Raw genomic sequence first — 27397 nt, forward strand, 5'->3', positions numbered from 1 at the left:
ACTTACACAAAAAAATACTCAGGTAGGGAACTTGATTTAGCGCACACATAGGAGCAAGCTAATAGGAGCTGTCATTGCATCATTGATAAAGCATTAACCCCAAATCGAGCCTTCCTTTAAACATTATTCAGTATGCCAAAAACCTGAACACAGACTGTAATAGTGACATCTGCTGGATACCTGATAATGCTACAAAGACAAATGTCTATTTTAACTGGAGCATCTATAGATACATATTCTTCAAACTTCTATATATCAAAGGCAAAATGTCATGTTTCTGACGTCAAGAATCAGTCTTTTAATCACACATTTTAAGAGTGACTAAGGGGAGCATCTGCCAAATGGGTTTTCTGGGACTGGTCTGGCAGCACCTCATCACCCTGATCGGTACAGTGTGAGCATGCAGTGAGCGAGAGACTCCCAAGAGGTGGACCCGAGCGGGCAAACAGGCTCTAGACCAGAGAGTTCTGTGTCTAGTGTTTATATATCCAGTTATTGCAAGAGGTTATCTAAAATTCTCAGTACTCTGAGAAAAAAAAATGTATTTCTTCTAATTAATATACACATACAAAACACACACATCGTGTGTGGCTGTGCAAGTCATGAAACCTCCTAAAATAAGGCTTCTAGGCATTTCACCACTGGGGTGATCATTCCCAAAGGAAATGGCGGTTTTCACCTCATCATTTCTCTGGCAATATCCTCTTCGGCACAGAGCTTAGATATTTCCTCTTTTAAAGAAGAAAACTACCCATGATATTGAAAACTTTGGGGTCAAACATTGTGCAAATGACTGACGTTAATGGTAGGTTGGTCTCCTTCCTTGGCTCAGAGCTAGTAAGGCAGGGCAGGGACATGGGACAAGCATCATGATAAACTTTTCCTGCCTATGATCAGGAGGGACTCCATCTTAAGGCTAAGATTCCATTTTAAAAAGCAGAGAGTTGAGAATTAAGATTCCTAACATATTCTCTGGTAATCAGACAGTAACCCAACAGCCTACCTTAGTCTTAAGTGATATGTCCCCACTGCTTGAGGGTAGCCACTGTCTTGGAGAGGAACAGGGTAATAAATCTTTTGTGTTGGGTTTATTTAGCAGAATTAGCCAGAGAACTGATCATAGACGAGAGGAGACATGGTGTCTCACCAGAGATAATCATCTTGAGACCATGTCAGGCCTATGCCCAACAACCTCCCCTCTGCCCTTTGCCCCATTCGAGAGCCTTAAAAGACAGAATCCCCAAACTTTCAGTGCACCTTCTCTCAGAGGATGCTCGCACTTCCCTTTTTTTAAGTGCATACTTTCAAATGAAGCTTTCTCACTGCTCAAATTATTGCGGTTTGTCTCTTTGCTATTTCGTTTTATTTCCAAGTCTTCACTCTGTCTCCGCTTTACTCCTAATAAGTACGAAGGGGCTGCTAAGAGCTGAGATTTAGGCCTGCATGTTTCTGCTGCCTGGGTGACATGGACGGAAATGCAGCTGTGCGATCTGCTCTTAGCAGCCTGCTTGAAAATCTCCTTTCTTGGGCAAGTTCTCAGAACATAATCCCACTCCATCCGGTGCTCTGTGGCTCCCCCAAATCCTGGGGTGGTAGGGGGCTAGTCCCCATGCTGTGCAGATCCAAGTGGACACAGGACGCCAGCTGACCCTGGCTTCAGGAGTTGGCAAGGGATCTGCCCTAGGCCAAGAACTTTCCCTCTTTCCCTTGCACTTTCCTGTTCTCTGCTGCCTGCAAGGCAGCTGCCATTCCCTGCTGCTCTTGCATTACTGAATGCCTTCCTGACCGACACTCATTTGACCTGTTCAAGAATTCTTTCTCACCCAGAGTCAAGAACCCTCCCCTGTCCAGATTGAGGTTTCTCCTCATGCTTCACCTAGTGAGCAGGGAGAGACCTCCCCAGACGCAGCTGCCCAGCAACACTGGGAACTCTAGAAAGGGTGTCCAATGCTTACCTCATTATGCAGATATTATTAGCCTTAGGGAGCTCCCTGTACTACATTTCCAGGCTACTCCACTTAAGCCACTTAAGTCCTACCCATGGGCTGATGAGTTCTTCCTCTCTGGCCTCAGAACCTGCATCCATCCCTGTGTTCAAGTCAAAACATTATCCATATATAACATGGTAGGGAACAATCAGTAGTATGTCTACCTGTGGAATAATACTTCCCCCCACCCTGTACTTCTTAATCAAATATCTCTCCTTTTCTCCCCACAACCAGCCTGGGAAGGATTTTTCACCTTCTCCCTTTGCTCATTTTCTCTTGCCTCACTTCTAGTTATGGGGCCTTTCCTGGCATCTCTGCCTTTGCTATAGAATCTTGCTGTGATGCTCTATCTTTTCATTTTTTACCAGTTTCCAACTTTCTACATGATACATCGGAATAACCTTACTCCAGACAAGAAATACTATCAGCAAGACTAACAACTCCTCCAACTGGTTTCCCCAGTTCATTGTTGGGATATATAGTCTTCTCTTTGGCTCAGAAGACACTTCTCTCACTGATCTAGGTCTTCTCTATTAAGTTGAGGCTAAGTAGAATATTGAGAAGAATCCTGTTTGTTTGTTTTTTCTGTTAGCCTGGAGCTGATTTAAGGAAATCACCCCTGGCCTGGTTCACAGGCATCTCATGGTAGATGTTTCTCTGGTACTCTCTTAGGAATTTACTTGCCCTCCCAGTTTCTCTTTACTTCATTTCTTTTTTATAAGTCTCTAGTTTTTCACCACTTCTGCCCTAAGCACCACCCTAAGTCTGGCTGAAGGGCCTTCTCCCTTACAGGTTCTATTCCAGTGCCTTTACTCCATTTCCTTTTCAGAGGCTCACAAAGTTTGTATTTTACAAATCAATGGTTGGTTAAAAAATTTTTTTTTTGCATATCAATCATACAATACAGTGGTCTTTAAAAAGTTAATGGTTAAGTTCTATTGAATATCATTCAGACATTGGAACTCATCAATACCCCCAATTTATAATTTAACATATGCCCTTCAGTCACTCTTCATCAGTACTCTCCCAAATTCATAATCGATTTGGAAGAAAGGGAAAATAATTTGCCCTAATCTCAAAGCCTTCTCCCTAACATCTTCGTCAAGGATCTGAAGTAAATGTCCAATCTTTACCATCACATAGGTAAAAAAGTTTTCATGTAGTATTAAATATAAACAAACCTTAAACTCAATTAATCTAATATGTTACTGTAATTCGTATACCAGCAAGACAAGCATAATATTAAAGAAAAACAGTATGGTTGACTCCAAAAATAGCAGTTGAAAAACACTGATCTTCATAATGGGGTTTCAGATACAATCTCCCTAACCCCTACAGGAATCGTCATTGTTAGTAAGGCTCCCTCCACCAGGGAAATTCCTTCATCATAAACTCAGGGTCAAAGTGCTTATTCCCATACTTTTGGCTGGTGTCCCAGAATTAAAATTCATGCTCCTGAGTCCATAATAAGGATTGCTACTTACAATTTTGCTTTAAGGGGAAAAACTGAAGAGGTTCCTGCAGGGAACTAGTAACACTGTAAGAAAGGACAGGGACCATAATTTTTATTAAATTGACCAGTTCATTTAAGCTCTGTCTACAAATGTCCCTCAGAAAAACTTAAGAGCTCTGTTACCTCAGCTACCTGGTGTCTGCTGCTGGCTACATTCAACGGAATCTTCCTGAACTTAGTCAAACTAGTCTGAGTTTATACACGTAAAGTGAACTGAGGTTAATTTAACGTAATGGTTTGTCAATAGAAACATAGACAAGGATATAACCAAACAATTTAGGATCAGAGAAAGAAATCCAGCCTCTTCCTTTCCATTTTCAAGGTTGGTTTATTTCATATGAATTAATGTGGGACATGAACATACATACATATACATAGAAATACATTCTGGTTATTGATTTAACAGTCCAGACAAGGCACAAATCAAGGATGTCTACCACCTTTTACCTTTCTTTCTTTTCATATTTATTCATGTAGTCATTCATTCATTTCTACTATACTTTTTTCTACAAGGGTTAAGGATGGCTTACTTCAAGGACACATACTTAGAATATTTAATATCTATTGTTTTTAATTTTGTTATCTTAAAATAGCACCTGTTTTATTATTATTTGCTGTACATTTCTATTATTAGAATAGAGCCATTATATATTTTCTTTTAGAGCTAGGACAAATCTCCTCACAGTATCCTGTAACCATCTTAGTGCTCATCAAAAGCAAAATATTATTAACCCTATGGCTGATTTCTCTATTGTTCCTGTACCCTTTTAAGGAAAGATACCCCTAAACACTTGATGTGACTCAGGTGACTTTAAATGGCTCTACTGCCATCTCCACCATGTTTTGACCCTTCTGGTGATGAATTTTTTATAACAACCAGCTCCATAAATTAATAGCCATAAAAGTCCTTTAACAATGCTGGAACCTGTTTAATTTCTCTCCTCTAAGGAGCCAAGGAAAATATATTTCCATTTTTATCTGACTTTTGGGATTTTCCACTGTCTATCAGTTTCATGTCTGTAAGAGGCTGACAGAGAAAATTAACAGGTGGCTAGAAAAAAGAAAGGTATTATTATGACTAAAATCAACCATGCTGAGAAGGGGAGGGCTGACCAAACTCACTGGATTATAGAAGCAATCCTTTATCCAGAATGGTTGTGCCAGGGTAACTCGAGTGTTTTTTAATCTTGTCCTTTAAGATTTAACACTCTCACCTACCTCCTAATCATTCACCTCCTTTGCTGGGAAAACAAAAGAATCAGTGTATTTTGCAAAATCAATGGCAGGAAGCCCAGAAACTATGACATAAATGTATTACAGAATAATACTTGAACCTAGAGTTATAAATATTTTCTGTCACCCCTGGCATATTTAATAGAGACAGGTTGTATCTAGTAAGATAAGAGCAGTACAGTACTTAGAGCTGTAGTTAATAATGTGCAACTGTGCACCATGGAGAAGGAAGTGACTTCACGGAAGTTGAAAAGTTTTAAATTAATTTGTCTTGGTGTACAAGCAGCTACTTGCATTCCTGTACACAATTCATTTTAATGGTTGGAACAGCCCCGATTGGGAACAGGGCAGCATTGTTCTGCTGTTGGCTCTCACTGTTGTAATGGGCCAATGACAAAGATAACAATTCATAGGCACATGGCACTTACAGCAGTCCTATTTTAATGTTCACCTGCACATCCTGTTAAAATGCAGATTCTGATTCATCCATTCTTGGATGGACCTGAGAGTCTGCATTTCTAACAAGCTCTCAATGATGACAATGTTTCTGGCCCTTGGATCACATTTGGAGTAGCAAGACGTTATAAACCTGACCAGCATGGCATATAAAAAGCAATTACCCTGCCTCGAGTTAGAATATTCACATCTTCACTCACACTGATCCAAGAAGAATATTAACACTTGGGTTTCTATTTCTCTTGACAATCACTTACCTTCTCAGTGAAACCTATAATCCTGAAGCAATGCTGAATTGCTTCAAATTGTCTTCTGTAAGACTCCTTGGAAGTTACATCATGCATCACCCTTCCAGTCTCATCAGCTATGTACCTAAATGGAATATGACCAAACAGAATGAGCACTGACTTGGCAAATGGCACCCCAAACACCATGGCATCATTGGGCTCCTTTTTCGCAAAAACATTTCCCTTATAGTCAAATCCTGCAGTGGAATAATGGTGCACATGGCTGAGTAAAATGGCTGTAGGTGAGTTTTTAAGCTTTCTAGAAAATGCAAATGGTGAGATGTAGTTCCCACCCTCTCATCCTGGATTTTGCAGATAAAGAGACTGGTCAGCATCCGGTTGGGAAAACAACACCATTTATTTCCAAGTTTTGTCAATTGGTAGATGTACATTCATTAAATAAAATAGAACACTAAAACACCTGACACTTACCTAGGAGGCTTTTTCTCAGGAAGTCTGAACTCAGGAAGTTTCTTTTGGTGATAAAGACCAGCATAAATATAGTAAAATATGTGAAAATTTTTCTCTCCCCTGAAAAAAAGGGGGAGGGGATATTACTAATAACATATTCTGGATTTCCCCACTCCAAGTGATTTATACCATTCCTTTCTGTGCAAAATATTATTCTCTAGTAACCCTGCATTTTCAGGCAATTAAATATGCTATAACCCAATTACAAAATAGTAACTGTGATAGGATTAGTGTAGTACTTGTCACAATGTCACATTATTAAGAACATCTTTACTATGTGTAAAGAGGTATTTTACACAGAAGGAGATTTTAGAGAATAGAACACTTACAGGTAACAGCTCAGGTTACACATGTTTAAAGAGATCTTTCTATTGCAGCCCAAATGACTCTGCATCTGTACTACATGCCTTCTGATGTAGCCCATGGTACTAAAGAGACAGTGATATCCAGCTTAAAGAGATCAGCCAATCTCCCTATTTTACTGGAGCGTCAGACAGGAAGCTGCTTGCCAGCTGTAAAGCAAGTTAGGGAGTGGAATTGTTCCTACAACTAAGGTCTCCACAATTTCAAATTTGTATTCTTTGAAATATAATTGAAAATGGCATGCATCAGTCCCCCTGGTCTCCTGCTCTCCACCCTCTTTTGGGCCCCCCCAGCCAGGATCCTTTCAGAGAGGTGCTACTCTCAGTGGGGTCTATGGACACACACTCCTGTCAATTTATGGTGAGATAAAAAACAGGAAAAGCTCAGACCTAGAAATTTTACAGCAAGTGACATTGCCATCACATCCAAGAGTATGATAATTTTTCTGATAAATTCATTATATTTTATGAAGGTAGGGGTTCACAGTAGAGTGAGGATTTTTTAAAAAATGGGTCCTTCAGCAGATTTTGGCAAATCCTCACTTTGGCCAACTTAGCTCTGTGTAAAGAAATCTTGTCTTCTTTCTACTCCTTGTCCTTGTCTGTGACATTGGCCCTACTCTTCTCTTCAGCTTCTTCTGGGTACCCTAGTTCTACTCATCCTGTTGAGGCTTTCTTGGTGCAGCTTTATCATGCCCTGTATTCTCGTCCTACCGCTCCTTGCCATTTCTCACTCATTTGTTCCCTCAACTGATAATGTCATCAAATGCCAATCATGGCAGGCACTGCACCAGGTTCAGGGATACAGGACTAAGAGGAGTCATGCCCTCTGGAACTTCCCTCCTAGTGAGGGGGTTAAACAGAGCAGCAAGGAGATGTGGGATGAGGGTTTTGAAAGAAACAAACAAGGGGCTGAGATGAAGAACAATGCCGGGGGATAAGAGTTAGTTGTGTCAAGTCAGGGGAAGTACTCTGAGGAAATAACCCTTAAGTCAAACACTGTAGCATGAGAAGGGGCCAGAGGGAGCTACAGCGAGAAGGGGAAGACATCCCAAAGAAAGGCAGCAGAGGCCCTGAGCATGATGCTAGCGAGAAGGCGGTGGGCAGGCAGCCAGGGCCAGCCCACACAAGGCCCTGTTAGGCCGTAAAGAGGATTTTGTTGATTAAGCAACTGGTGTTCTGTGTTTTAAACTGGAGCCAGGGTGCACTGTAAGTGTAGAACATGAGTAGATGTGTGCACTGCAGCCGCAGGGTGAAGATCGAATTGTAAGAAGCCCAGATGAATGCAGGGAGACCAATCAGGCAGCCAGTGGGGAGAGCAAGTGGCCTGGCTAGGGTAATGGCTGTTGATGATGGACAAGAGTAAGCTTCACGGCCCATTTTGGAAGAACAACTGAGAGAAATGAATGAGGGTGGGGAGGGAAAGGGAGCTGGAGCCCACCTCTGAGGTTTCTGATTTGAGTGTCTGGTGTTGGTAGCACCATTCACTGAGATAGGGCAGCCCTTGCAGGGCTTTATGAATAAGTATGCCTGGAATGAACGTCACTTGTGCAGGCTTTGGCTGACCCATTTTGGTCTTACCTTCCTATAGTTTTTTTGCAGACACCTCTGGTTCTCAATTCTTCCAATCTTTGCCTACTAACATCTATCCTAGCATAAATCCAGTTTGATTTTCATCCCTGTAACTATCAAGTTTGGCTAGGTTTTGTTGCAATAATGAACATCCCAAGATCTTAGTGGCTTAACTCAATGAAGTGTTCCTTATTGTTCAGAGTACATGCCCATTGAGGGCCAGCAAGGGACTGGGGTGTTTATGCTCATCAAAGGCACAAAAGGGCCAGGCTGATGGAGCATCCACCATCTTGCACTTTGCCAGAGACTCTGAAGGATTAGCCATTAAATGTTCATTTGCCAGAACTGGTCATGTGGGCACATTCAGCCACAGGGCACCAAAAATGGGAATCCTACTATGTGTCTGGGGAGAGGCAGACTGAGGTTAGAAAGGTTAGACAAACAGGACTTGCACAGACCCCATATTCTTCTCATCCAATGTTTTCAGTCTATTTTACCTCATCAGTGTTAATATTTTGAATAAATTTAATAATAATAATGTTATGGTATATTAGGTACCTATTATGTTCAACTTCTACATTTGGTGAAATTACATATCATCTCATTCAATTCTCATAATAGCCCCACGAGACCGACGTTATTATGCCCTTTTTGCATGTGGGGAAACTAAGACATAAGGATATTTACATCAAGTGACATAACTGCAATTAGAACCCTCCTCACATTATTTTTGTAAAAGACCACTTTACATTTGAAACCAGAAAGCTGTATTTTCCATTCTGTCAAAGGTAGGTTCCTAAACTTTAAAATCATCCTAATTTTGGGAGAAAGAAGCAAGAAACCTCATAAAAATTAATCAAGAAGCCACAGGGAAACTAATATGACTCCACTCTTTTTTTTTATTTGTTTTATTTTTCATACTAGCCCTATGCTGTGGGGAAACTGCAAGCATCTGATAGCAGGAGATGCTCAGGTTCTTAACCTGAACAGGGCCTGGATTCTTCTTGCACAGTATCTCTCAGATCCATCAACTCTCCACCTCCGTCTCCACTACCTTAGTCCAAGCCAACATTCTCTCTCACATGGATTCAGCAACAGCCTCCAAATGGTCTCAACACAATCTTTCCTGCGTGTTCTCCAGTCTGTTCACCTCACTGAAGCCAGAGAGATCACTTCAAAATGCAGGTTGGGTCCGTAACTCCCCTGCTTGAAAACATTCAAGGGCTTCTTGCTGCCTTTAGATCAAGGCTCAGAATCCTCAGCCTGGTTCCAAAGCCCTGAATAATCGGGTCTGTCTCACCTTTTCTCCCCTCTCCCATCCCGTTCCTGTCCCCACCTCATTGGCTAACTCTTAATGACCCTCAGGCCCTACAGTAGCTGTCTCCCCTTGGACGAGGACATGTGGCCTTCCTTCTCCTGTTTTACCTTCATAGCACCATACTTTGCTTCCTGCACTTACCACAGTGGTTCTGTACTTAATTTTATTCATTAGTTTAATGCTGGTGACCCTCCCCTTGGCCCTCCCCACCTCCCACCCACTCCAGGCCCCTTGAAGGCTGGAACCTTGTGTATTTTGTTTATTCTTGCAGCTCCAGCAGGCAGGGAGTGTGACACTAGCATACAGTAAACCTCTGATAGATAACTACTGAACAGTGCATGAATGGAGTCATGCTCCTGATGAATTTTTCTCTGCAATAGTAATAATAATAATAGTATAGGTAGCCCTCTGGTAACATGTGCCATACCAGGTAATTTTAAAAGTAATTTTATATAAATGAACTCATTAGTCTTCACAGCAAGCCCATGAGTAAGCACTAATCTTTTAATCTAGGGGGAAAAAAATCAGCATGTGGAATATCTTTAGTGCTATTCCTCTGTAAACAGATTCAATTTAAGAGACTTAATGATTTTTACAAGTATCTGCAATGTTACTAAATTCTACCTGATAAAACCAACTCAGAAGAAATAGACACACTGGTCCCAGAGTACTCCCATCCCAGCCCTATGTGATCTTCCTGCAAACATTTTTAGGTTGGAAACTTCCACACATCCTTTGCTTAAATAATTCCTTGCTCCTGGGAAGGCATAGGGTGGGGCACAGATTGCTAAGAAAAAGGGTGAGAATGGAGCCATGAAAATTTCCAGAGCCTCCTGGTCTATACTGCAGAGCAAACAGTGATGAAGTAGTGCACCTACACTGCCTGTTTTATGACTCTGGATTTTTCAAGAAGATATTCAGAGATTCTTGCTCCCATCACAGCTCCGGTTGGTGTAAACATCATTTCCAGGTATTTTCCAAAACGGCTGGAGTTGTCGTTGATGGCAGTGCATGCGTTTCCAAAGGCTTCCACCAGGGAGTTGACTTGCAGAATTTTCTCCCTCAAGGTCTGATTATTGGCCTGTACCAAACAGACAACAATCAAGAGCTTCCAGAAACATTACTCTAGCAAAGTTGCCAGGCATCCTGCCCTACCCACAAAATTCATATTATTCTTTTAGGAAGAGCTCCATTTGGGGAAATTAACATCTACTTCCAGCATTGTTTTCTCAGATAAGCAACTGGCCAGGTGCATAGGCATCAGATGAAGCTAGATTAAGTCATGGCCACAATTTACTTAAAATCCTTGACAAATAAATGCCTAAGCAGTTTAGAAAGAATTTTTAACTAGAGAGATTCTCTAACATTTTTCAATCATTCATTATAGTATTCAATAAATCTCATCAGTAAAAAATATTGTTTTTTTCTTAGTGTCACTGCAGTAACTTAGAGGGTAAGTAACTGCTAGACCAATTCTAAAGTCATTCCTCCAATGTCCATTTCACCAAGCTGGAAATTTCTATTTCCCTCAACTTTTGCTCAGACATTTCTATTTTCCAGTCCTTTAATTACCTTACTGACTCTCCCTGATCATGTTCTTAGTGTTTAAACACTTTCACTACTTAATGGCTAAATGTTTCTATTAGTTTGAAAACATGAAACATTATTTGCTGATAATCTAGTAAATTCATGCTGGCATTATTTTCCTCACTATGTGAAAGAAGGGTGGCCTGCTGACTCCTCAAGAGGCTTAACTATCAGGGGACAAGCACAATAAAGATGGTATGTTTTTATGAGACCCCTAGTAAAAACCACTAGTCCATCATTTCTAGCATATGCAGTCACTCTGCAGGGACTTTGAGTCACAATACGTAAACTGGGTGGTCATACCTTTCCCAAGAAAGTCAAATGCTGAACAATCAGGTGGGTGCTTTCTGTCTTCCCAGAGCCGCTCTCTCCGCTGATGACAATGCACTGACACAGAAAATGGGGGACAGTGAAGAACTCATAGCACAGTGAACAACCTGCATGTTAAGCCATGATTTCATATTACATCAACCACTGTACACCTTAATTTTTCACTAAACACTGTATCTTAAAAATCTGTCCATTTCATAACCTAAGAGTTTCTCTGACCTTTTCACAGCCGCTTGTGCTCCATTGTACAGATATACCAGAGTCTATTTAACCAGTCCCATATTGATGGATATTTGAGTTTTTTCCTTATGTTATTACAAACAATACTGCAATGAATAACCCTATACACTGGTCATTATATTTACAAGCAGGCTCATCTGTAGAATAAATTATTATAAATGGATTTTTGGACCAAAAAGTAAATACATTTGCAAATTTGATATGTACTGCCAAACTGCTTTCCTAAGGACTATACCAATGTATGAAAATACCTGTTCTCCTACAACCTTATCAATAGGGTATGTTGAATTTTTGCTCTTCTGATAGGCAAAATGTAGTATCTCAGTGTAGTTTTAATTTGCATTTCTTTTATTCTGAGTGGAGTTTAGGTATCTTTTTGTATGTTTAAGGTCATTCATATTTTTTTTTTGTGACCAATACATACCTTTACCTAATTATTTTGTACTATTGATCTTTTTATCATTCCTTTCTAGGAGTTCTTTGTGTATAAAGGAGATTAGTGGGTTCAATATAATAAAACACATTTTTGGTCTTTTTTTTTGTTTCCTGTCATGGAGCTCCTAAAGCCTTGGAGTTTCCTGAATGCTGGGAGTGATAGGAGCATCTTTTGTTACTCACAAGCAAGTCCCTTTCAACCAAACCTAACTGCTGCCTGATGGTTTTGGGTAGAGGATGATGGAGGCTCCTCAGCAGAAAGACCAACCACATGAGTAGAGGGTGGGAACTTTCAGCCCCACCATCCCAACTTCTAGGAAGGAGAGAGGGGCTAGAGACTGATTGAATCATAAAAACTCTTGAACAACAAGATTTAGAGAGCTTCTGATGTGAGCATGTTGAGATACAAGGACAGGGTATGTCCCGAGACGGCATGGACACTGTGCACCACCCCCACCCCTGTTTCTTGCCCTATGCGTCTCTTGCATTTGGTTGTTCCTCAGTTGTATTCTTTATACTAAATGTAAGTAAAGTGTTTTCCTGAGTTCTGTGAGTTGTTCTAGTGAGTTATCAAACCTGAGTGGGGTTGTAGGAATCTGTAAGCTGGGCAAAAATGTAGACACACCATTTGCAGCTGGTGTCTGAAGTAGGGGTAGACTATGGGACTGAGCCTGAACCTGTGGGGTCTGTGCTAATTCCAAATAGGTAGTGTCAAAATTGAATGGAACTGAAGTGTTGTGCATCGAGTTGGTGTCAGAGAAGTGGAGAACTGGTTGGTGTTGGAAAAGATACAACATTTGATATCAGTAGTGCTGTCAGAAAAAAGATACCACAGTGGGGCGTCTTTATAACTTGAGAAACACATTTTTCTCTGTCCATTTACTTCCTCTCTATGGAATGTATAGACATTTGACAAATCTCTGGGAAAGGTAAAATTTGGAGAAGCCAAATTTCTGACCTGTAGCACATACATGTACTCTATATTGTAACTTGCACTGTTAAAATTTCCCCTGTTCCTCAACAATCCCAAAGCTAGGACTTTGCGGGTCTCAGGAATTTTCACATAATAATCCTCTCATAAGCTGCTTGTGCTCCATTGTACAGATATACCAGAAAATATTCTCATCAAATTAGATTATTTCTATTTCAAACAGAATAAAGAGACAAAAGAAAATATACATATTGAAAGATAAAGGAAGGGTCAAAGAATGGATGTCACCACTGTGAGTAAAAACACTGTTAAAATGTATGGGTGAGCTTTATGTTTAACTAGCATTGAGTTTAAGATTTGTTCCACCTTTACCCTATCCATCACAATTTTTCAGCAGCTTAAACAGTGTGGTGGCTGATCACTGTCAACCTGTGTATTTCATATTTCAACATGACAGTTTATCATTAAAAAAGGACTGGACCATAAAAATTCTGAGAACTTAATAGGATGGTACTTCATTTATATCATCCTACATCCTGTTTTTGTTACAATCATTGCCATGTAATCAGGTTTGTCTTGGCTCTATGTTCTCATATTCATATTAGAAATACTCTTACTATATTTTATTGGGGAAAATAAGTGCTCTTAATGTGAATGTTTCATGTTTCTGAAAAGGGTTTTCACATTTTCCTGCTACTCTGTCTCTATCTCTGTTCTTGTTCCACTGAGCTACTATTTTATTTCCTATTTCCTTGGTGCAGCACTAGCAATCAGAAGGGAAAGCCTTCAGGAAGACTTAAAAGGTGCATAGGAAGACAGACACATCCTGCTCTGTGCATGGTGAGACAGGAAGGTAAGTTCTCACCTGGTCTTTGCTGAAGGTAACCATGCATTGGTAAGCAGCATCTGCTGATGCAAATATGTGGGGGGGGTTTGAGGCACGTTTCACCCCATGATAAAGTCTGGAAAACTGAAGAGAAAATAATTAAAATTAAAAGGAACTTTTAATGTTCTGCCGGACCTTCTAAGGTGTCCTTGCCCGTAGCCCATGAAACCAAGGCTCTGTCACGTATTAGGGATACTGTGTCATCAGAAGGGCTGTGTGGCCCCAGACCCTGGAGTCTAAACATCTGAGTTCAAATTCCAGTTCTTTGCTTACTGGAATGAGAAATAAACATCTCCTCACATTTTTTCTGCTCAGTGCCAGGCATTTAGTTTTCACTGAGGCAGTTCTCTTGAAGTTAACTTGTGCAAGGGAGTTAACTTCAGTAAGTGTCCTTGTCTGCCAAGTAGGTTCAGTAATAGTGCCTGTCTCACAGGGTTGGGAGAAAAAGGGGAGGTGACCCAGTGCCTGGCATGCAGCAAGCACTAAAATGAATGTTAGTTACTGCTGTTACATCTTGATTTAAAGTTACTCCCCAAATGTGATAATTTCATCTGTGTTAATTATCTGCAGCGCAGGGTACACACCCTGAGGGTGGCATAATTTTATTCTCACATTTTCTTTCTTTTCATTTTCCCTTGTGATTTCTCATTTCCTATTAAGGAGCAACATGCTCTTAAGGCATCCCTTACCTGTGGAGAGTATATACTTAGATTCTGGAAAGGGTTTAAGGCAATTAAGATGTCTCCAACATATGTGTAAATCAGCAAGTCCACATAACGCTTCTGCAAGTGATGAACAATTGTATCCTAAGGAGAGGGCGAATGGTATTGAGAGTAAACATGATTTCCGATCAAGGGAGGGTTCTAAGAGTAACAACACATTTATTCTTGCAAGAATATTTTTCTCTAAAAGATGAAAGTAGTTGATTTAAATAATACAAACCCTAATGATCCTAAATGCAAATAATTGCCTTGAAAGAAGAAAAAAACAGGTATATGCTGTAAGAAACAGACCCACTTATCATTTGCTAAGAGACACTGAAATATCCAACACAGGTTTTATTTGTTATTATAAAAAAATTTGTTTCTTCCAATCAAAATGTTTTATTTAAAATTTGATTTAATAGGCTGTTCCTATTGCTAAAGTACAAACAAAATAGTAACTTCATTTCCCAAAGCAATGCATTTAAAATGTATATAGTGGGCATAGAAAATCGAACACTTTTATATTACAGTTTAGTGACTCATGGATTGCAGTTATGGGTCTCCAGAGTTAGAATCAGCAGAAATGAGTCCAGTGCAATTAACAGCTCTATGAAATATGCATATTTTAAATGGGGATCATCACAGTTTTCAAATTTAGAATTAAAGCTATATTAACTTCACTATTTCCCTAAATGAAGCACCTCTCTGTGAAGAACAAACATCTTAATTTAGGGGTTAAATTGCATTTTTTTAAAACAGAATTTCCACTGATATAATATAGATCATCCAAGCCTACAATATGAAGGGCTTTATTAGAAAAATCTAAATCCTTTTCTTGTCATCATTTAGGACATTTTGGGGACTATAAATGAACAAAGCACAGGGTCATAGTCACAGCAACCGAAAGTTTCCTGAGCTTCACCCAAAGGCTATACAAGTAATGAAATTTTCACGTGACCTTAGGAAAATATAGTCTACGAGAGAAAGTTCAGATAATTCACATGAAACAAATGTCATCAGTGAGAACTGTTTACTAAATATTTAGTACCTCATCCAAAACCTCTAGATTGACCAAATCATCCTCAAGGCAGTATTTTTCAACATCTTGCACATGATAGGTTCTTCTGGTTTGCATTCTTTCATACCTAGAAATTTATCCAGAGACTGTTAGCATTAAGATAATCAAGTAGAAAATGAAAATGGCTCATTCATAGTCTTATCACATGACATGTTCAAACACTTCAGAGACAGACAGGAAAAGCAGGTCCAGTCCAGCCCCCAAGCTGTGGGGCTCTCCCCCTGCTGCTGTAGGGACACTGCTATGAGTAAGGTGAGTGCCAGGTTGAAGCCTCCCAGCCACCACAGTAAGGAGCACTGCCAAATAGGCCCATCTAAGACTTATACTCATTTTTCTTGAATGCCAAACTGCAGCACTTCCAGAAATAAACATCTCCTCACATTTTTTCTGCTCAGTGCCAGACATTTAGTTTTCACTGGGGCAGTTCTCTTGAGGTACCCTCATGCTCTCCACCAGCACCACCCCCGACTTTTTGGGAAATTTTTAAGCTATAGAAAATTTCAGAGAACAATATAGCTAATATCAATGAACCAGTAAACATTGATCATGCATTGAATAATATACATTCTTTATGTTAATTATAAAAATGATGTCATACTGTAGGTTTCTTTCTACATTTTCCACTCAACATTATGATATTTAAAGTATATGTGTACATATTTACATATACATACATATTACTTTCATCACTAGAAAATATTACATCATAGGAAAGTGTACCAATTTATTTACCCCAGTCCTATGTTGATCAGCATTTAGCTGATTCCAGTTTTTTGCTCCCAGAAACAAAGCAGCACTTAAGATCTTTATATGTATCCTATATGTGAGATTTTTCTCTTGAGATGTATTTCTCCATAGTCATTTAAAAAACTTGGCTGGCAATCTATTCTAATCCTCTTTGGTATACTAAAATATAGTTTTTTAAGGGCATAAAATTAACTCAAGGTCAGAGTAGGCCTTCCCACAATTTCCTTCATAAACATCACTACTCAGTGTGGTTCAAGAGGAAAGCATTAGCCTAGAAGTTAAGAGCTCTGGATCCTAATTTCAGGGTTGGGAGTAATGTGGTGTAGGCCACTCAGTAAATCCTTAATATCCAGTATCTCAGTCTTCTTCATTCATAGTTAGAATCACTCATGACCAGTCTGTCTATCTCACAGGGAGCCTTGAAAGCAATGTAGTCATGGATATAAAAATGCAAAGGAGTTGAAAAAATGTACCAAGTACATTTACAACCTTGCCAAAATCTGGAATCAACAATGTGTACAACTTCACACATTACTCAAAATACCATTAACTAGATAAAATCACATGTAAAATGCCTTTCCATGTATTGTAAATTCAGCATCAAAGAAGAAATACTGCACGGTTCTTGCCTTTCACCTGTTATGCTCGTCATCACCACAGCTTTAAAGGTTACAGCTTTACCTTGTCAGGTCCCAGGAGTTGGATTTACTAAATGTTTTACTTTAATTACCATATTGGAGTAATGACATCCTGATATGCATGCTAACCCTTGCTACACACATTTCACAAAAGTTGGTAAAAATGAAGGGGCAAATTTAACAGCTCTTCATGTTGAGTCTCGAGTTTATAATACAATGGAAATGGGCAAAGAACATACTGGCTTTTTTTCTCTGCCTGCCTACTAAATTTTACTTCCCAATCTCCATATCACTGATAGATTTGAAGAAGGTGCATTTGAAGCATGGTATGCTAGAACCATTTTTGCTGCTAATTCAAATAAAGGTCCAAAATAGATAAAACTTAATTTTGCTTAATCAAATCAAATTTATAACCTAAGCATTTTAAAAATTATTAAACAAAGAGTTTACTCATCTGGTTCTAACATATCAGTGAGGTCAAAGAGAAATCAAATTGGTTTGAAATAACAATTTTTACTAAAACTCAGCCCTGCTGTCTGTTTGCAGCCAGCCACCTTACTAAATAAACAGCAGGAAGGTGCTATTTCCAGCCAAATCCTCTTCACATAAAACCTAAGCATTTTTTCCCTTGGAGGTCATCATAAAATGAAATATTACAACACATTTTTAATAAAATAATGAAAATTTCATCATATTAAATTCAGTTCGTTTGTCTGCTTCCTAAATCCCTATCTTGCAATGTATGAAATAGGTTAAATTAGAGTTAATTTACACATCTTTTGACAAAGTCAGAAATTAAAAAAAAAAAATCATCCACTGATTTAGTTCCAGTCAAGATGCAGTAAGCTCTCTCTACTTCACTCTGTCTCCCTGGCCAAAACGCATGGGACTCTGAGAAGTAAATGGAAACAAGCAGACTGGGGATATCAGAATTCAAAATACTCCTGAATCAGTGCAAGTTCCCCAGGGATATTTTTTTTCCTCCAGTAATTCCTGACCTGGACATAAAGGAGCTTTAACTGTATTTAAATGTGTCAAGCTTCATGTTGGATGGCATTTTTACTACCAACCAAAAGTGGGAGCACTGATAAAACCTTACTTGCAATATGACAAATAAACTCTAGTAGAAAGTTGTGACTTCCAGAATGAACATGTACAATACAATACCACCAGGATTGAAATTGTTTTGAGCTCTGCAGCAGACTATTTTATGCCCATGTAGCTCTCTCACACACAGATTTAATTTAACCTCCAGGAATCATGGAGGTGCTCTCTGCAAATCCCAGCTTAATTCTCATAAAAAAATTTCCCTCTAAAATATTTTGTAAACAACAAATGATTTTTAAGAGATTTTATCTGCTGTTACAGGCATTGTATGACCTCTCCCCATGCTTATAGGTGATCAAATTCCTTAGACTTACTTTCCCCAGAATTGAAGCTGGCATTCTAGAAGGTGATGTTTATACAAGTATTTCCACTCTGAGAAAGAACACTTCATTTTCTCAACAAGTGGAAAAAATATTTGCTGGCCCTGTCTCTGCATTCCCCAACTAGGGTTCTTCTTCCTTCCTGCTTTGGCCATGGGGGTGGAGGGCCTACCAAAAAGAAAAAAATTATTCTAACTTTGTTTTTTTTAATTATCCTAGACTTTACGTATATTTATAAAGAGTGTTATGTTGCTTATATTTGTCTATTTTCACTGAAATTAGTCAAAATAAATTTGGTTTAAATTTTTTAGTTTCCCTGAGTTAAATTATTCATTGTCACTAGTAACTGCCAACTAAAATTTCCTTTAAATTCACATGCTCCACCTAGTGTTTTACTTGAGAATAGCATCTACTATCAATTTTTGCTGAAGAATTCCTTATTTAATGTGAAAATTACAGATTTCCAACTAAAAGGTATATGCATTGAATATTCCAAAGCTCAGAGGAGTGGAGAGATGGATAAATATATGGATAAATAACAAAAGGCATTCTGTAAATCAAGAGTACATGTTAAAGTATTATAGTTTTAATGACTCAGAAGACATTTTCAAATTCCAACAAAGTACATATTGCTTTTTGCTAGTTCCCTATTTGTTTTTATGAGGCTTTAAGTATATTGGCTGCCAAGCCTGGCTTCCCATATAAATGGAGTTTTGGGGGTTAAAGCTTAGAGAAGAAGAAATTCAAAGCTTCGGCTTGGACTCGTTTTTAGAGTTTGGGGCTGTGTGGTGGTTGGTGGGTGGGGGCTTGGTAAATAGTTGTCACTTTAGTTCTTCAGGGATCAGGAAAAGGGGGATATGGTGTCTGCATCCCTGGCTCATGTAAGGTGGTGCAGGGAAAATGGAAGTTCCACAGCCAGGATCCTCACCTGATCCTAATCTACTGTCCACTGTGTATGTGCAATGATGTCATACTTAGCCTACTCTGCAGGCACATGCTTGCATACCCATCGGCGATAAGTCATTATTTGCTTGTGTTGCTATAAAAAGAGCTCTGCCTGGCACTAGGGCAGAGGAGAGCAGAGGCTGGAGGTGAAAGCAGGGCCTGGAGGAGGCAGCACCCGAGTCAGACTTGGTACTTGCAGACTGCCCCAGAAGCAGATGAGATTCTAGTGCTTGACCTGCCACCGTGGGAACAAAGCTTGGTATAAACTCCTTCTTATCCCCCAACATTCCATTGTCATTTTTCAGTCTCACCAAATCCAGAGTGAACTTGCCTGGAGCCGAAACCCCCTTCAGCTCAGAACTACAGGTAGGAGCAAGAGCAAGTCTGAAACACCAAGTCCAAGGAAACAACCGGAGAGTAAGGCCTGTATCTGAAGAGTGGGTGAGGCAGAGCCAGAGGCCGGAAGTCCCTCTGACACAGCAGTGGACACAGATGAAGCAGAGAATGGGGAGGTATTTTGGAATGTCTTAGGTTAAGCTCATGAATGGAAAGGAAATACCCAAACTCATTCAGACACTGGGAAATTCTTCTCATGGAATAAATTCCTAAAGTGCTGCTGCTTTCACTATAGTTTAATCTCTATGACTGCATTATTGTTAAAACCATTTTCATGTGAGTGCTTTTTAATACTTCATTACCAGGCCCTTAGACTTCCTTGTTTGAATTGCTGGCCCTGTGAATGGTATTTACAAACGTATATTTTGTCCAAAAGTGACTCCTTAGTTCCTCAGCCTCTTCGTGTCTGGAAACCATGCCTATGGCAGCAGAGATACCCATGTAGGTAGACTGAAACAGGGCTGCAGGAGCTTCACATAGCTGTGGCAGGATGCATTCTTTTCCTCACCCTCAACTATGATGAAGAACAAAGTGTGAGAAGGAGGCCTTCTGAACCATAACTCGAGGATCAGAAGAAAAGAAAATGTTTTACCTTAATAATTACAGGGGATGTACAAGTGAGGTTAAACTCTGCACTCAGACAGGCCTACTGGTCTTTTAGGTAGTCAAGACCATCATGAAGGCCACCTCTACTTCCACTCCTCCACACTCAGGGTCAGAGCCCTTCCCTCCCTCCAAGATTAGCACTGGAAGGGGTCTTGAGTACACATTTACCTCCTCAACGTAATGGAAATGGACCACTTCCCTGCCACTGTCGCCCTAGCTCAGCTTCCATCCATTAACGGAGACAGGGCAGGGGAAACGGGCATCTCCTCCCTGCCCCCTCTGCCTTTTCCCAGACATAGTTCTCCCTAACCAATCTCTCCCTTTTGACAATCTCGCACTGTCCTTGTGTGTTCTCTTTACCAGCACCTGACCCCCACTTCCCTTTCTCTATTCCCTTCCTTGATATCAGTCTTTGGTTTTCCCATCCCCCACCAATCACTTCATTAATTCTTCTCACATTCTGATCTTAGGGTTCCTCAACTTGTTGATTCTTTAGAAACATCTATTTCTACTCCACTTAATTTATCTAGAAGTTCAGCTATCACTAGTTCCCAATTATCTCTCAGAAATTCCCAAGATCTTAGTTCACAATCCCTTTTCTCACCATCCTCTAACTGAATCCACTCTTTGTCTTCATTGTGACTGCCAGTTCCCCCACCCAGACCCAGCCTCAACCTCAATGAACCACTTCTGGCTTCACTTTCTTCCATACTCCAAAAGTATGCCAAGGACACTCTCCTACTTACCTTGATTCCGTCGTCCCTTGCCCACCCATAGTGTCTATCCAATCCAGTCTGCTGCCAGCTGCTTTTTCTGCATGCTCTGCATGCATTATCTTAAGCTTTGATTAATTTCACTACAATAGAATACTAGTCAGTTAAGTTCCACCTGGGTTTTCTGTGCTATTGTGCAAGCATATGTCCATCTTTAATGAACCCTTTATCATATTTCTTATAGCGGCAATTTCAAAGATTTAATACCTTCCTGAGTCCATAGCCCACTCCCAACTCTGACACAAGCTTGCTTAGTTTTTGGAAAAATAAAGGCATTCAATGTGAATTTCCTCATGGCACCTCCTCTGCACCCTCTTCCCCCAACCCAACCATATCCCTCAAATTTTCTGGACATATTCATCTAACCTTTCTGTGTCTTTCCCAATGTAGATGTTCTTTCTAAGGTCAACCTTCCTCACAGGCCCTTGTTTCCACTCTCTTTGCTTCCTCTATTGCCTTCTTTCTCATCATTTTCCATGTCTCCCTCTATATGAGATCCTTCTCTTCATCACTCCAAGTTTTCCCCACCCTTAAAGAACCTGCCTTCTTCCCTGCAGCGCCTTCAAGCTACCAGCTTCTTTCTCTCCTGGGGGAGGTACTAAGGTGGACAGAATATTCCCAGCCTTTGCAGGAACAGTTAGTTCTCCCTGTAGGCTGTAGGTCTCATGTCTTCTCTGCATGAGCTCTCAAAACTAAACACGTCTTTCCAGCTGAGAAGCCCAGGACTGTTAGGACCACCGGTGGACAATACTTTGGGCAGAAAGCTGAAGCTTTCTGTGATACCTGAAGTACTTGGCCTTTCAGATAGGATATAAGGAGGAAGATAGGGCTTTTTACTGGTCTGTCTCCTAGTGTCCTACAATTTCTGTTTGATTACAGTCTGAACCAAGGCAGGAAGGCAGCCCAATTTGGGTAGACCCTGAAGCACTTCCCTCTTTCCCCAATCTCTCTCATCCAATCTACCACTAGGTCCTGACAATACCATTATTTTATCAACTTCTTTTATTTGCAATTGCCACAATCTGCTCATGTGTCCCTCCTGGCTCCAGCTTTGCCCAGCTCCATTCCATTCTCCACACTGCAATCAGAATGACCTTCCTGGAGCACATCCCTGCTTGACGCCCTTCTGTGGCTCCCGAGTGCCGAAACACAAGCCCATGCCTGTCAGCCCATCAGGACCCGCCCCTGCCTGCCTTTGTCTCCCTCCACCTCTCCCATGCCCAGACCTAGCAATGCCAGTTAACTATTTGCCAGGTTCCCTAAGCTCTCCAGCTTTGGTCCTTTGCCCTGTGCTCATTGCTCATCTTTTCCTTCCACCTAGAAGAACCCCCTTCCCTGACTCTCTTCTATTTGTTCTTCAGGACAGGTCAAGGGTCATCTCCCCACCAGCCCCAGGGCCTTCTCTCCCCAGGCACCCCTCTGGCCAAAGGGCTTTTCATCATCCTCTGTTCCCGTCTGTCTCACCCAAGGGGCTATTCGCTCTCTATCAGGAACTGTGTCTGATCTGCCTTTGGAGTCCCTCTGTACAGCATAGGGCCTGACACGTACACACACATAAATGTCTCTTTAATTAAGAAATGAATGTTAGATTTTAAATGAGATAACAATTGACATTTTTAACATTCAGTACCTCAATATTGTTTCTTTTTCATAATAGTAAGTAAATAAAGATGAATTTGCACAGATTAAGGCCAAGAAGTAGTTATTTATTTTTTAATGAAGGACTTGAATTAAATAGACCATGTGTACTACTTCTACTATGGTAGCATTGATTGAGGGATAGAGTTAACCCTTGATGGAGGGTTAATTCTATCAAGCACTATTTGAAGTATTTTTTTATGCATTGACTCACTTAACCCTGAAAATAATCCACATTTTGTAGATGAAGAGACTTTGGAATAGAAAATTTAATAACTTGTCCATAAGTGGCTAAGCTGGGATTCAAACCTGACAGAGACAGTTTTAACCACTACTTAACCATTGTACTGTCTGCTGTGTGACCAAATTTGTGCAGAAAAGTGATAAGTTGGGTATTTGTGTCACTTGTCTATGTCATCATCTCAATTTTTGTTTTTTCCACCTTACCCTGGAAACTCACAACTTTAAATATATTGAATTACCCAAATCAAATGATTTTTGGAGAATTTTTTCAGGTGGGCTTAAAAATACCTATATAACAAACTCCTTGCCAGTTGCCTATTTAATAGTGGGGGATTGGTGGCAAATTAAGTGTCAATTATATACATTGTGTTTCCTTTAGAATTAATCTTTCTACCTCCTGAGGACGTGGCTGTTTAAAGTTTTGATACCTATTTGTGAGGTTGTAATTTTTTAAATGACTGTTCAAAGAAAAACAAACTCCTGGTTAAAACTGAAGATTACAAAGACCCTGTAAGAAGTCTTTGCAACCATATGAGGCTTTTCACATCAAAGGACTTTAACAAAGATAAAGAGAAATCACAGAAAGTGGGTAAGAGAGACTGGAGTCTGATTTTCTATGGTAAAAGGAGAAAAGTCTTTAAAAAGAGCATATACATCTAGACAGGCAAAGTCAGGCAAATGTGAAAAGCTGTATAACTTTGCAAACTGTCTCAGAACATGTTCTGCAGCAGACTTCAGCACAGAGAGACAAGGATGTGCCAATCTGACAGAGCATTTGAATGCTGGGTTTGGTTTTCCTGGTTGGGGGCAGGGGGTAAATTTAATTTAATTTAATTTAATTTAAGTTCATCTTCCTTTTTGGTGGTGGTGCTGTGTCTGGGTATGCGTGCAGATAGGTGACTTGTGGGCAGTGGCTGATGTACAGACACAAAAGCAGGGAAGAAAAGGGGTTTCAGTTCCCTGGGACTTAAACACAAATTCCTGCTTCGAAAAGACACCAAAGTCACAAGAATTTCTCTAATTTTCCACCCCACAGAAGTGGCAGTGGTAAAGGGGAGAGAGTAGGAAAAAGTATGTTTTATTATCTGAAAGGGAACCTGGTTGGGTGTTGGGGAGGAGTTAAGATACAGTCACCTTGAAACTTGTCTCCAGCCCCAGGAGTTCTGATGTTTTTTGATTTGTAAACAGCTTTCTGCAGAATACAGGAATATTTCCAGAACTTGTGACTTGCGATATTTTATTTTCTTCACCCCTAGTCCTTCAAACGTTCTTTTAATAATAATGGATTAGAGCTTATCTGCCTCATGGCCAGTTTTATAAAGCCAAATAATTGCTGAGCTGAGGAAGCAGGTCTATTTGTATTTACATTTTTTTTTAAAGGGAAAATTCTGCCACCCTCTGGACAGACACCAAAGATCTATTTCTTAGAGACCACCATGGAATACTGTTTTAAGAAACTGCCTCTGAAAATAAACATTTATTTATAAAAATCTACCCTTTAAAACAGGAAAGGGAAAAATCACAGTTCGTTAGATAGCATAGACATTATCCGAGGGGAAAAAAACAATTAAAAATACAAATTGCCTCTAAGGAATTTTTCACTAAAGAAAATGATCTCAGAGCACATAAAAAGTCTCCCGTGTTTAACTTGTAATCTTTCCAAAATCACTTTAAGCCTACATTTTTACTCATTAGTCCATAACAGCCAAGTAAAAATCTCACAGAATATCAGTCGTGGCTGTTTTCATAGAGTTATCTGTATTTGCTTAAAAAAATTCACACTTATATTAAATATAAATATACATGAGTTGGCTTTTAACTAGAACACAAGGGCAGAGTGAGACCTCAGCCAGGGTTACAGGAAATGAGCCACAAGGGTGAAACCCACAGCTTGTTTCTGAAGCTCTCCTGATCACATCCACAGAGCAGGAAGCATGTAACGTCCTGTAAATGAAATCTCAAAAATGCAGAGATGTGATAATTACCAGTAATAAATGTTGGGCAAATCAAAATACATGACATGCCATTTTTATAAATAATGAGAGAAGCAGCAGGACGGTGCTGAGCTCCATACCTGGTTTTAACAGCAGGGTTTAGACGCTTCTGGTCTTGAAGAACCTCAGCCAGCTGTTTTTGCAGAAACAAAGCGTTCCCATGGACTCCTTTAATAAATGGATGTCGGAGGAGATGTGTGACTGAAGGCCGCCTTTCAAAATCCTTAATAAGACACCTATTTACAAAAATCAACAAACAATGCACAATCTTTGACATTCAGTTCCTCTATGATTAAGGGAGAGAAGAGGTGAAAAAACTCATTTATAAAACCTGCTCATTAACCTTATACAGTTCTTTCTTTATTCACATGTGCCAAAACATAGAAAAAAAATAATTATCCACTAGTTGAATTAATTGAAACATCAGAAATCTGAGTTTGTTTTAGGTACATACTGAAAACACAATCCATTTTTGTCATCAATTTAATTTGAAGTACTCAAAACACTGAAAAAACAGACAGACCAGACTGAATTTTCTGAATTTTCATTACAGAAAATTGTTTAAAATGGAATCAAGTTGATTAGTCTATATACTTCATTTTTTAAAAGCATGTAAAATTACATACTATCACTTAAATGAAATGATATCTGAAATGTATAATATAAATGTCCATTATTTGGTGGTGGGGAAAAATGCATTTTAGGAGTTTGCGAGGAAAGAAATTAATCATACAGAAACCTTCATAACACCTTGATTTCTAATGTCTTCTGAAGCAAAAAAAAAACTCAGAACAGGAAATGACTACACTATAATTCAGATGAATTGGAATGGAATTATGCAGACAGGGAACAAAAAGTCCATTCAAAATGGTAAAAATCTGGCTGCATTTTGAACTCCTCTGTGTTTAATTGGTTAAAGCTGTACCAGTGTAACTACTTCCTTGTTTCAGATTCAATGCCCTTTTCAAAGAAACAATGATTTGGTACATCTTGCTGTATGCTCTGTATTATTAAAGATTATTTTGACACAAAGAAATTTCTAGTGAAATGGAATCAGATAAATACCCCTCCAGTTACCATAGCATTTCCTTCTGAGTATCTGTCCTCGACAGGAGGAAGAAATTTCAACATCCGCCCTTTTGAGCTATCAGTCTTTAGCTCGCATTGGAGGCTTAAGATAAATACTGGATGTCACGCTGCCCACTCCGTGCAATAAATGTTTCCAGTTTTCCCAGTAATGACATGCCAGCAACATTTAAAACACAACATATTTTAAATAATGAAATGCATTGACAAATGGTAAAAATGTTCAGCCTCACTTAGAGCATCTTTTCAAAACATTTAAGCAGAGTTCCTAAAACAATCCTCAACTGTTGGATTTACAAAAAGGCTTTAACCTTTGCAGTTTACACTTCAAACCACGTTCACATCCCTAACCTTCTAATCCTGCAAAGATAATCAGTAACCTTCCTAGTCAGCCATTGCAGAACTGATTCAAGGGACTTCTGATCTGTCTGAACTGGAGCTTTCAGCTAGGAGAGCCAAAGGAATGGAGCTTATCTCCATTCTGCTGCTTGCAACGACTATAAATACCACCTCTGCCTTGCCACGGGAAGGAACCAATCATCTGACTTTTAGAGGTTCAGGGGCATTTTGAATAATCTATTTTTTTTCCAACCAAAAATAAAAAAATCAGTGCACATGCTTAAAAATACTATGTTCATGTCTTTAATCCAGCAATCTTCACTGGATTCCATGTATATTTGTCTGTGTATGTACATGTGACCACGAAGGGAAAATAAATGCTAATGCTTCCCTAAGCATCTGGGAAAAAAAGGAACCTCTTGGTAGTTACACGGTCAGTAACACATACTGACCCCTCACGTATGACTCCGTTCTCCTGGCTTGAGAGATGGTTTATGAAAATTCCTTAAGTGAGAACAGTGGGTGTCCTCTGAGAGTTCCTCCTGCAGGTGGTGGTGGTGGTGGCTCCACATGCTCCCCTGGAGCTTCAGAGCGCATGGGCAGGATGAGAGCCCCGGAACTGCTGGGCCCTATAGCTCGGCGGCACAGTGATCTGCCCAGAGGTAGGTCAGGTCATATCTGTGGGGTTCCCTCCCTTTTTTAAAATTTTCTGTTGAAATGTCCTCTGACTGCCACTAACTGCTCCCTGAAGAAGGAAGAAAGAGCAAGCCCACTAGGGCAGCCCCCAGCCGACCCCTGACTGGTACCGGCTTTTCAAGTGACTGAACTCATGGCCGAGACTGAAGGTGGGAGGCCTGGAAACTAACAGAGAATTCAGAGCATGTCAGTGGGGAGTGGACTGGAGCCGCCTCTACCTTGCCCCTCAGGATGGGTGCCTTGGACGGCATTCCAGGCGAGCCCTGAAAGTAAGACCCTTCTGGTACTTCAGTGCTTATAGCTTCTTGGATGGGGCTGGAGGGGCCCCGCAGCCCAGACCCCAGCCTTATGAAACACCTTTCTACTGGACCCGGGGGGTGAAATTAAAGATGCTGCATCTTGTTTCATGATTTGAATGCCTAGTGGCAGAGCAAGGCTGCCCAGAAGGTTGCAGGATTATTTGGTATTTTTGAGAAGA

General features: G+C 40.0%; 1 protein-coding gene across 1 annotated transcript in view; it reads right to left on the minus strand.

The window, feature by feature from the left end:
• Nucleotides 1–27397, minus strand: part of MYO3B (myosin IIIB) — a 487104-nt gene that overhangs the window by 252692 nt on the left and 207015 nt on the right. Inside the window, exons 9-16 of the mRNA XM_057503926.1 lie at nucleotides 24879–25034; nucleotides 15362–15458; nucleotides 14299–14415; nucleotides 13589–13693; nucleotides 11091–11174; nucleotides 10079–10281; nucleotides 5910–6008; nucleotides 5448–5562 (exon numbers count right to left, since the gene is read on the minus strand). Of these exons, the coding sequence (XP_057359909.1) occupies nucleotides 5448–5562; nucleotides 5910–6008; nucleotides 10079–10281; nucleotides 11091–11174; nucleotides 13589–13693; nucleotides 14299–14415; nucleotides 15362–15458; nucleotides 24879–25034 (976 nt within the window). The remainder of the gene's footprint in view (nucleotides 1–5447; nucleotides 5563–5909; nucleotides 6009–10078; nucleotides 10282–11090; nucleotides 11175–13588; nucleotides 13694–14298; nucleotides 14416–15361; nucleotides 15459–24878; nucleotides 25035–27397) is intronic.

This window comes from Manis pentadactyla, chromosome 6 (genome assembly GCF_030020395.1).
Source record: "Manis pentadactyla isolate mManPen7 chromosome 6, mManPen7.hap1, whole genome shotgun sequence".
NCBI classification, from domain to species: Eukaryota; Metazoa; Chordata; class Mammalia; order Pholidota; family Manidae; genus Manis; species Manis pentadactyla.